Genomic DNA, 12706 nt, shown 5'->3' with positions numbered 1-12706 from the left:
CAATATACGCAAATCAATCAATGTGATAAACCATATTAACAAATTAAAGGAGAAAAACCATATGGTCATCTCAATAGATGCAGAAAAAGCTTTTGACAAAATTCAACACCGATTTATGATAAAAACCCTCCAGAAAGTAGGGACAGAGGGAACTTACCGCATTATAATAAAGGCCGTATATAACAAACCCACAGCCAACATTGTTCTCAATGGTGAAAAACTGAAAGCATTTCCACTAAGATCAGGAACAAGATAAGGTTGTCCACTCTCACCACTATTATTCAACATAGTTTTGGAAGTTCTAGCCACAGCAATCAGAGAAGAAAAGGAAATAAAAGGAATCCAAATCGGAAAAGAAGTTAAGCTGTCACTGTTTGCAGATGACATGATACTATACACAGAGAATCCTAAAGATGCTACCAGAAAACTACTAGTGCTAATCAACGAATTTGGTAAAGTAGCAGGACACAAAATTAATGCACAGAAATCTCTTGCATTCCTATTCACTAATGATGAAAAATCTGAAAGAGAAATTAAGGAAACACTCCCATTTACCATTGCAACCAAAAGAATAAATACCTAGGAATGAACTTACCTTAGGAGACAAAAGACCTGTATGCAGAAAAATATAAGATACTGATGAAAGAAATTAAAGATGATACAAACAGATGGAGAGATATACCATGTTCTTGGATTGGAAGAATCAACATTGTGAAAATGACTATACTACCCAAAGCAATCTACAGATTCAATGCAATCCCTATCAAATTACGAATGGCATTTTTGACAGAACTAGAACAAAAAATTTCACAATTTGTATGGAAACACATAAGATCCCGAATAGCCAAAGCAATCTTGAGAAAGAAAAACAGAGTGGAGGAATCAGGCTCCCTGACTTCAGACTATACTACAAAGCTACAGTAATCAAGACAGGATGGTACTGGCACAAAGACAGAAATATAGATCAATGGAACAGGACAGAAAGCCCATTGATAAACCCATGCACATATGGTCACCTTATCTTTGATAAAGGAGGCAAGAATATACAATGGAGAAAGGGCAGCCTCTTCAGTAAGTGGTGCTGGGAAAACTCGACAGCTACATGTAAAAGAATGAAATTAGAACATTCCCTAACACCATACTCAAAAATAAACTCAAAATGGATTAAAGACCTAAACGAAAGGCCAGACACTATGAAACTCTTAGAGGGAAACATAGGCAGAACACTCTTTGACATAAATCACAGTAAGATCCTTTTTGACCCACCTCCTAGAGAAATGGAAATAAAAACAGAAATAAAGAAATGGGATCTAATGAAACTTAAAAGCTTTTGCACAGCAAAGGAAACCATAAACAAGACAAAAAGACAACCCTCAGAATGGGAGAAAATATTTGCAAATGAATCAACTGACAAAGGATTAATCTCCAAAGTATATAAGCATCTCATGCAGTTCAATATCAAAAAAACAAACAACCCAATCCAAAAATGGGCAGAAGACCTAAATAGACATTTCTCCAAAGAAGATACACAGATTACCAACAAACACATGAAAGGATGCTCAACATAAGTAATCATTAGAGAAATGCAAATAAAAACTACAGTGAGGTATCACCTCACACCAGTCAGAATGGCCATCATCAAAAAATCTATGAACAATAAATGCTGGAGAGGGTGTGGAGAAAAGGGAACCCTCTTACATTGCTGGTGGGAATGTAAATTGATACAGCCACTATGGAGAACAGTAAGGAGGTTCCTTAAAAAACTAAAAATAGAACTACCATACGACCCAGCAATCCCACTACTGGGCATGTACCCTGAGAAAACCATAATTCCAAAGAGTCATGTACCACAGTGTTCACTGCAGCTCTATTTACAGTAGCCAGGAAATGGAAGCAACCTAAGTGTCCAATGACAGATGAATGAATAAAGAAGATGTGGCACATATATACAATGGAGTATTAGTCAGTCAAAAAAAGAAATAAAATTGAGTTATTTGTAGTGAGGTGGAAGGACCTAGAGTCTGTCATACAGAGTAAAGTAAACCAGAAAAACAAATACCGTATGCTAACACATATATACGGAATCTAAAAAAATGGTTCTGAATTACCTAGGGGCAGGACAGGAATAAAGACGCAGACGTAGAGAATGGACTTGAGGACACGGGGAGGGGGAAAGGTAAGCTGGGACGAAGTGAGAGAGTGGCATGGACATATATACACTACCAAATGTAAAACAGATAGCTAGTGGGAAGCAGCCACATAGCACAGGGAGGTCAGCTCGGTGCTTTGTGACCACTTAGCGGGGTGAGATAGGGAGGGTGGGAGGGAGATGCAAGAGGGAGGAGATATGGGGATAAAGTATATGTATAGCTGATTCACTTCGTTATAAAGCAGAAACGAACACACCACTGTAAAGCAATTGTACTCCAATAAAGTTGTTTTTAAAATAAATGAAAAAAATAAAATCAATTCAGTGGCTCATGACCAGAATTTTGAAAAATGAAAGAGAACAAAATAGAAAGGATATACATGTAGTAAAGGTGAACTGTTTTTTGAAAGCTTACTTTGGTTATTTTTAAATTCACATGAAGGAGTATGTTCTTCTTTGTTCCTATGTAAAGTTCTTTCTTACTGAGCGTTGCGCTAAAATCTCTGAAAGTCAATGGTTCTCTTAGGAAATGAAGAACAGGAAATGGATTATTCACAAGAAAATAATGAGTAAACCAATGACACTAGAAATGATTAAAGCATATTCCAGAAGAGTGAGCATGAAGTGAAGAGAGGACTTGAGGTGCAAGGGTGCTGTTCAGATGAAACAGGGAGAGGTATGTAGGATAGATAAAGGGAGAGAAGACAGAAGCTGGAGAAAAATCAATTTGTGTGAAATGGAACAATCACCATCCCCACCAAATGGGCATGATATGAACAATCACAAAAAATATCCAGTGTGAAGATCAGCAGGATTCAGGCACCAGTGGGTATAAAGCATGTTCTCCAAAGGAGGTGGCTAGATGATCTACTGAGAGTGCTGGCCCCGCCATCCAAACACCAAAACTTCTATTTTATTTATTTTCAAGCTGAAGAAATAACTATGTATCATTGCATACAATAACCAATTAAGTGAATCTATGGTTTGCATTATTTTAAATAGTAGAAGCTGTAAAGACAGCTTCCCCTTACCTTTCCCCCTGCCCAGAATATCAGAGATTTGTTCTCTGAATTACATAAAGCAAGTCTGAACTCAAGAACAGATGAAGGTTGAAATACTATATTGACTACTTTCACCTACCTTGAGGCAGTGCTAAAATATTATCTTCCAAATAAAGCTCTACAGTGGTCTTACTGGTTAAAAATATAAAAATGCAATACTTGGGACTTCCCTGGTGGTTCAGTGGTTAAGACTCAGCACTTTCACTGTAGGGGGTGCGGGTCTGATTCCTGGTCAGGGAACTAAGATCCCGCATGCTTGCACCGTATGGCCAAAAAATAAAATACAATTAAAAAATAAATAAAATACAATTAAAAATATATTAAATTAAATTAAAATCAAGTGATGGCAGGGGATTCCCTTGCTGCAGATTGAAAAAAAAAAAGGAATTACTTTTTAATAGTGAATGACAGACTCATATCAGAAGATGAAATTTACCAGTCGTACTTCAAGAAAAATTTTACATAACTGGTGGATGGAAGTGAAAATAAGTATCATGATTTAGTGAGTACACTAAAATCTTCCACTTGGATTTACCTAATGTTGAGTTTTTTCCAGCCATAACAGATATTAAAACCAAGTTCTGAAAGAAAAACTTAGACCCAAATCAGGCTAAATCAAGATTATAAAATATAATAATGTATATTCAATCATGCTATTAATAATGATGTTTTTATTTCATTTTATTTATTTATTTATTTTTGGCTGTGTTGGGTCTTCATTTCTGTGCAAGGGTTTTCTCTAGTTGTGGCAAGCAGGGGCCACTCTTCATCGCGGTGCGCGGGCCTTTCACTGTCGCGGCCTCTCTTGTTGCGGGCCACAAGCTCCAGATGCGCAGGCTCAGTAGTCATGGCTCACGGGCCTAGCTGTCCGCAGCATGTGGGATCTTCCCAGACCAGGGCTCGAATCCGTGTCCCCTGCATTAGCAGGCAGATTCTCAACCACTGTGCCACCAAGGAAGCCCAATAATGATGTTTTAAGGCTACTAAAAATAAAAAATTTAAACGCTCACCTTTTTAAGCTTTAATTTCTATTTATGTATATGTTTTAAAATGCTCACAGTATAAATAACTTTAAATATAAATAATTCATAAATGCATCATTTGGAGACATGTGCTCATATCTTTTCTTTATAGGGTAAATAACCAAAAAAGTTTAAAGACAATGCAACAGAGGTTAAGGGAAAGGAATTGTGAGACAATTATTTAATTTTCAGCTTTAAATCTCACATGCATATGTATTTATAACTAAACTACTGAATATTTCAAAAGAGAGTGTGAAACAAGTTAGTGACATATTTCATTTCATATATAGTTCTACTTTATATTACACAGATAAAGTTAGAATGATCTTGAAATAGACAGTATTAAAGTATTTCTAGAAACTGAATCTTTTTCCTACTGATGACCATTACAAATTTTTAAGGGAGCTGCAGGGGGAAAAAAAAAGTAATCTCAAAATCAAAGTTAGGAAAGGACTGTAGTTTACCAGTTATACATGGGAAAAAAAAAGTATTTTGGGGCTTCCCTGGTGGCGCAGTGGTTGAGAGTCCGCCTGCCGATGCAGGGGACGCGGGTTCGTGCCCCGGTCCAGGAAGATCCCACATGCCGCGGAGCGGCTGGGCCCGTGAGCCACGGCCGCTGAGCCTGCGCGTTCGGAGCCTGTGCTCCGCAACGGGAGAGGCCACAAGAGTGAGCGGCCTGCGCACCACAAAAAAAAAAAAAAAAAAAAACCACAATGGGAGAGGCCACAACAGGGGGGGGCCCCCCCACACAAAAAAAAAAAAAAAAAAAAAAAAAAAAAAAGTATTTTAATAATGTTTTCAGTAAAGTCCAAGTGTAAATACAATAATAAAAATCGATTTTTACTAAAGGCGCTCCCTTGTAATTATAAAATATATTTGCCTGAGTGTTACACACCATCTAAATTCAGCCTATGCTCTCTACCACAGGGCAAATATGCCATTCTAAAATCCCCTACGTGATTCTTGGGTGGTATATCAAGTGTATATATATTAATAGCATAAAAAAGTGGTTCTCAAAGTGTTGTTTAAGAACTCCAGGGGGATCCTCGAGGTCAAAACTATTTTTAGAATAACACCAAGATGCTATTTTGCCTCATATTTCATGAATGTATAGTGAAACTTTCCAAAGACTACATTACATGTGCTAAATACAACAAAATGAATGCAGAAGCAGATGAGAATCCAGTTATCTTCAATTAAGCCAGACCTCAATGAGATACAATGACGTTACAAACACCACTACTCTTCATTATTTCATTTCAAACTTCATTAATAATTATAGTAATTATAATTATATATAATATTTATTATTTTTAAATGCACTGATAAATATTTTTAAATTTCTCAGTTTTAATTTAGAATACAGTAAATACCTACAGACATAACTCACATAATCAAAACCTCTCTGGAGTTCTCAATACTTAGAGAGTGTAAAAGGGTTCTGAGACCAAAGAGTTTGAGAACCACTAGTTGTATACAGTGACTACAGATTTATGTGGGCTATAGTGCTTATTTTCACACTAAACAGTACTAGTAAGAAATTTTGATAATTTGGATTTCTATGACTATAGATTTACAATTAATGGATTTCCTTTTAAGCAAGTATCCACTTCTTAGTGTTAAATGTAACATGATGAAAAGATATATGAAATATACTAATAAGTGTTTTTTAAAAAAGTGCAAACACTAAACTTTTACCATGGAGCAAAAATACCTTTATATGGTTTATTAACACCTTCTGGTAGATTCTGAGTCTCTTTAAAGGGCCTTAAGACACCAACAACTCTAGATTATCTTCTCAGTTGGATCTAATACCAGTTATCTCCTTAAGCAAATATGAAAAAGGGCCTGTCACTATATCCTACAAATGAAGCAGTCTGAATTCCAAGATTTGCCCAGATCCTGTTAGTAAAAAAAACCTACTCCCACTGAAAATATTTTTCTTCAGTTTTCTTATAGTTTTGGGAAAAAATGTTAAAAGTAAAAAGTTTTTAATCATCTGCTAACACACTCAAGTCTAGAGCACCAATTCCCAGTATTCTATAATGACAGTTGGATAAACCAAGCAGTAAAGAATTTAACTGCATGTTGCTAAACATGATATCACCTCCCTTTCCAGATGAAAAGACACACACACTTACACATCCTCACACCTACCCACTTGTGCACACATACATATACATGAGCACCACAGACACACACACAAAAACATTTAAGAAATATCAGAGGATATATATCAAAATGATAATCTCTAAAATGTGGGATTTTCAGTAAATATGATTTCCTTTGAATTGTCATTTCCCCCCCTAATTTTTCAACAGCAAAACATGTACCGCTTATTTAATAAATAAAAGTTTTAAAAATAATTTGGCTCAATACTGATAAAAATATTGCCTAAATCCTTTCTTATCTACATCAGTGATTCTCAACTGCAGGCAAGTTTGCCCCCCACCCCCACCCCGCCACCATACGATATCTGGCTACCACTGGAGATACTCTTGGTTGCCAAGGTGACAATGAATGTTCCGGTGAAAAATGTCAACAGTGCCCCTTGAGAATCCTGATCTCCACAGACTTCAGCCTCAGATCCACTCGCTTATGCAGTGACCCACTACCTCCTCCCGCCCGCCCCCGCCAAAAGTTCTCTCTCACGTGAGTTCTAGGCATACCTTTGAAAGAATTACTTTAAATGATTACCTAAGCCAACTTTTAGTGTTAGCAAATATTTATTAAACTCTTAATAACTTGAAAGGCAGAAGAATGAAGCTTTCACAAACAAAAATATTTTGGTGAATCACTCTTCTGATATATAAAATACTAATGGTTCACTCTATAGCTACTTAAATATAGTGACCAAAACCCAAGCTAGATCTCCAGGCAGTTATAGAATGTAATGCTGGAAATACCCATTTTAAATAATTTGTTTTAAGGGAAAAGAAGAAGAAATTTAAAAGAGAAATGAAGGAGTACTTCCCTGGTGGCACAATGGTTAAGAATATGCCTGCCAATGCAGGGGACATGGGTTCAATCCCTGGTCCAGGAAGATCCCACATGCCAAGGAGCAACTAAGCTGGTGCACCACAAGTACTGAGCCTGCGCTCTAGAGCCCACATGCCACAACTACTGAAGTCTGCGCACCCTAGAGCCCATGCTCCACAACAAGAGAAGCCATCGCAATAACAAAGAGTAGCCTCTGCTCGATGCAACTACAGAAAGCCTGCACGCAGCAACGAAGACCCAACGTGGCAAAAGAAAAAAAAATAAAGAAAAAAAAGAGAGAAATGAAGGACAAAGAAAGATGAGAGAAAAACAAATCATGTGCAGTTATAGGTTAAAGCAGAGTTACCATTCTATATTTTTCCACTGGTCAGAATACTTTGTAGCATAAACATTTCTAAGATGGCAAGGAAATTATCCAAATCATGTATATAACAAAATATACATAACAGTTTAAGAACTTGAAAAGTAATGGGTTAGGGAAAAGAATAAATTTTTGCTTTCATAATGATTTTCCAAAAGATTTTAAAAAAACCACAAATTAAAAACTAATTACTTCACAAGTGTTCTAAAGAACTTAAAAATCATGATGACACATAACACATCATATATATGGCTTAGTGCTTTGCCAGACACAGCGTATGCATACTTGGGTAGGTTACTTAACCTCTGTGTCTCACTTGTAAAATGGAGGTGACACTGTCTTATAGGGTTACTGGGAAAATTACCTGAGGTAATATATTTAAAGAACTATTAAAAGCACTATTAGAATGATATCCAGTACAAAGCAGTTAATAAAAGCTGGCCTGCTATTGTTATTATGTATTAAGTAAGCAAATGCACTGAAGTTAGCATCACACATTAAAGTCTTCCCTCCCCCCGCCCAATTTACTTACGTGCATTATCCCCTTCTGGAGGTTGATAAAAAGAAAGGCCCAATGATACTATGGCTGCAATTTCTAATATAATTAAAGTGACATCTTGTAATGCTTCCCATACTAATTGAAGAAAGGTTTTTGGCTTTTTAGGAGGTATAAAATTCTTTCCAAATACAGCTTCTCTTCTCTCTATATCTGCAGGGTTTCCACTTAAACCTAATAAAAAGAAATAAATTTAAGTGAACAGTTTTACTACTTACAAATGAAAATATTTTATTCAAAACACATACATTCTCTACACTTTAGATTCGTTACATCTAGACACAATTCATAAGACCCTATCAAAATGGTTTATTCTCATGAGTTAGACTAAGTGTACATAATTTAAATCACCAAAAAACATGTGCAATGCTTTAAGAGAACATTTTAAGTAGATGACGTAAGGTTGAACTAAGAATTTCCACTTTTCCAAACTGCTGGATTTTTTTTGTTTGTTTGTTTTTTGTTTAAATTTATTTATTTATTTATTTTGTTTAAATTTATTTTGTTTAAATTTATTATTATTTATTTATTTTGGCTGTGTTGGGTCTTCGTTTCTGTGCGAGGGCTTTCTCTAGTTGCGGCGAGCGGGGGCCACTCTTCATCGCGGTGCGCGGGCCTCTCACTATCGCGGCCTCTCTTGTTGCGGAGCACAGGCTCCAGATGCGCAGGCTCAGTAGTTGGGGCTCACGGGCCCAGTTGCTCTGCGGCATGTGGGATCTTCCCAGACCAGGGCTCGAACCCGTGTCCCCTGCATTGGCAGGCAGATTCTCAACCACTGCGCCACCAGGGAAGCCCCAAACTGCTGGTTTTTGATCATACTGTCTTATACCACCTTATAGACTGCTAGAGACCAGAAATGATATATGAGTTGGATGGTTTTATATTGGAATTAAACATTTCCCTGACCTTTACTTATGATATTTTTCCTCCAAAAGTGGGGAAGTATATAAAGATATTTATTTGATTTACTTATTGCATCTTGGTTAACTTAATAAGTGAAAGTCTTTTATTTTCATTCTTATTTGCTGAAGAACAATGAAAAGTTCATCCACTATAAGCTCTAAAACTTCTATTCTAAAAGGTCTGTTATAGGGAATTCCCTGGCGGTCCAGTGGTTAGGACTTTCACTGCCAGGGCCCAGGTTCAATCTCTGGTTGGGGAACTAAGATCCTGTAAGGCGTGGCACGGTCCAAGAAAAAAAAACAAACAAACAAACAAATAAAAACAGGTCTATTATATATACTTCAACTGATAAGAGATTTGCAAGTCACAAAAAAACAGGAGACTTAGGATGACCTTTCCTTCAAGTTTACTTTTTAGGATTTATTTCCAGTTAAAGAAACAGGTAGTGCTATTGACTCACCATCACTGTAAAGGAAAAGGTACCTTGTAGGACATACTATTTATTGCCTGGAGCATGGAATTAGAAAGCCGTGAAGCAAAAGGTTAAGAAAGAGCTGGATGATCAAATTTGCCTTTCCTTCACCCTACCAAGCAAGTCCTTCTCTAATTTAATCCTGCTGATTCTGTCGAGCCTAGATATATCCCAACTAGCTAATGCAAAGTATGTACATATTTACATTATTGTGGGAGTACGAAAACACAGGCAGCAGTGACAAATGACATTTTCCCTTAGTTTAACAACACTGAAGAAGGGACTTCCCTGGTGGCGCAGTGGTTAAGAATCCGCCTGCCAATGCAGGGGACACAGGTTCGAGCCGTGGTCCGGGAAGATCCCACATGCCGCGGAGCAACTAAGCCTGTGTGCCACAACTACTGAGCCTGCACTCTAGATCCCACGAACCACAACTACTGAGCCCGCATGCCACAGCTACTGAGCCCGCATGCCACAGCTACTGAGCCCACATGCCACAACTACTGAAGCCTGCGTGCCTAGAGCCCTGCTCTGCAGCAAGCGAAGCCACCGCAGTGAGAAGCCCGCGCACTGCAACAAAGAGCAGCCACTTGCCACAACTAGAGAAAAGCCCGCGTGGAGCAGCAAAGACCCAACACAGCCAAAAATAAATAAATAATTTTTTTAAAAAAGGAAAAGAACACTGAAGAAGAGGACAGAGATACCAGGATGACGTGACTTTTAATTTATCATTATAAATTTAAATTTATAATCAATTTAACCTCAACTCTTTATTTTCTGGCAAGAATTCATTCTAGGAGAACAGCATAGGAAAAAGACAGGAAAACAGCAGATCACTGTAAGGCTCTTGGCTTTAAGTATTTTAGCTATTACTCTGGATGCAGAGGCGGGCAAAGAGTAGAAGAGAGAAAACAAAGGAAGTTCATTATTAGAACAAACAATGAGAGATGAATATACAGATCTTAAAGTAATTATTTACTTTGGTTTTTTATTTATTCATTACTTATTTACTTGTTAAAGACACCAAAAAGCTTCCAGAGAATGTTTTCACAAGCAACTGTAGCACAGTCGGGTCCACACTAGGCAGTTCAAAAAGCATCTTAGATTTCTGGTGACAAAAGTCATCAACTGAAAGCTTCCACAGAGCTCTCGGCTTTGAGTCAGAGTCAATGGATAGAAAGGCAGTGAAGGACTGCACTGACTGTGACTAGCAGGAAACACAATATGAGAGAGGAAGCTTGCAAATTATAACTTAGAATCCACACACTGTTTCTTCAGGCAAGAGCAATGCCCCTCATCAATCCCGGCTGCAAACAGTTATCAGTCTGTGGTTTAATCGGGGGATAAGGGAATCGATGTAGTGAGGTTTTCCACAAAACAGAATGTATTTGTTTTAAAGAACTATACTTTGAGATGTTCTGAAATTATGTGCTTACTGCTTTTCAAATAAAATACCCTTTCTTTTATGAAAGGATGATATTAGACAGTGGGTAGGTTTGTTCTGTCTTATATTTTAATGCCCTTACAGCAAAAATAAAAGATTGTTATCCCTCCCTGTGTCAGTCTCCAATTCTTTCTAAGAAATATGTTTGAAGATACTGGTTCTATCAGTTTAACTCACCCTTAATAGAGTCTACCATTAACTACATATAACAAACACCTCAGTTTTAAATATCACCACTGCAACTATAAAAGTAGTTGATTAAATCTTAATTTATACTGGTTATAACAGGGGCCAATATTTTGTTAATGCTGAAAAGAAGAGCCATAAAGCTAAAGATCGCTTAAAAATGTATCTTGGAGGGAGTAAGGGAAGTAAAAAAGCAGCTGATCCTAAGGTTATCGTAATTCTTCCTATGCTACCACCACATATACAAGCACACACCTAGGTCACTGCACCACTGAAGCTGTCTGGTTTAGGAATTAGAAAACCTAGGCTCCAATTCACCTACTGAAATCTTGTGCAAGTCACCCTTTGGGGTTGGGGGGGCATTAATATTTATTGGTATAACTCAGATAGTTTGGGAGGACCAAAGGAGAAGGTACAAAGTTTATAAACCATAAACTACAGGGCAACAGTTAGTTAAGGTAAGAAGAAAGACAAGTTACAAACTAAACACTATAGGTTTTAACTCCATTTTAGGGACAGCTGATTTCTATTCATGTAAAATAATAAACTCACATAATCTAAATATAATGAAGTTCAGAGTTCTGCAGCAGTCTGTCCCCCCTCCCCCGACTCCTGATACTTACTGAATATCTGCTACTTCCAGGTACTGTTCTACTTGCTAAAAAGCCAGTGTGAACAAAACAAGTCTTACATTCAGCAAGCTTATATTATACTGGAGGGAGACAAATAAAGAGACAATTAAAATAGTATGAAGAGAGGACTGGCATTTATTCTAAGTGCAATGGAAACCACTAGAAGGCTTTATAGCAGGGTAGTGATAACTAATTTCATTTAAATTGTCTGAAGGAGAAATTGAAGAGTTGGAGAGTGGAGGAAAAGACCAGCTGGGGGGCCGCTGCAGTACAAAGTAAGAGATGGTGGTAGTTTGCATCTGGGTTCAGAAATGGAGGCAGAGGACTTCCCTGGTGGCACAGTGGTTAAGAATCCGCCTGCCAATGCAGGGGACATGGGTTTGAGTCCTGGTCCAGGAAGATTCCAACGTGCCGCAGAGCAACTAAGCCCGTGCGCCACAGCTGCTGAGCCTGTGCTCTAGAGCCTGCGTGCCACAACTACTGAAGCCCATGCGCCTAGAGCCCGTGCTCCACAACAAGAGAAGCCACTGCAATGAGAAGCTTGCACACCGCAACGAAGAGTAGCCCCCGTTCGCCGCAAATAGAGAAAGCCCGCGCACAGCAACAAAGACCCAAGGCAGCCAAATAAATTAATTAATTAATTAATTTTTTAAAAAAAGAAAGAAAGAAATGGAGGCAGAGTCACTGAATCTGCCAGGTATCTTGTAAGGAGATCAGACAGAACTTGCTGAAGGACTGGATGTGGATGAAAGAAAAAAAGAAGGATAAAGAATGATACCTAGATTCTTTTTTGTCCATGCACTCAAGTGGATGGATGATAGAGACATTTACCAAGATAGGGCAGGCTTTGGGAACTGTAGACTTGGGTGGAAAAAGGGAGGCAGGAGTTAATGGTTCTGCTTTATTGATTTAAACATGGG

The 12706-nt window shown here is 37.8% G+C and overlaps 1 protein-coding gene across 1 annotated transcript in view; it reads right to left on the bottom strand.

The window, feature by feature from the left end:
* The window catches only part of ATP2B1 (ATPase plasma membrane Ca2+ transporting 1), a 133708-nt gene that overhangs the window by 53847 nt on the left and 67155 nt on the right, over positions 1-12706 (bottom strand). The window contains exon 3 of the mRNA XM_007449112.1: positions 8126-8323. Within this exon, the coding sequence (XP_007449174.1) occupies positions 8126-8323 (198 nt within the window). The remainder of the gene's footprint in view (positions 1-8125; positions 8324-12706) is intronic.

Source organism: Lipotes vexillifer, unplaced genomic scaffold (genome assembly GCF_000442215.2).
Source record: "Lipotes vexillifer unplaced genomic scaffold, Lipotes_vexillifer_v1.1 scaffold415, whole genome shotgun sequence".
NCBI lineage: Eukaryota > Metazoa > Chordata > Mammalia > Artiodactyla > Lipotidae > Lipotes > Lipotes vexillifer.
This window is presented reverse-complemented; position numbering and strand designations above follow the sequence as displayed.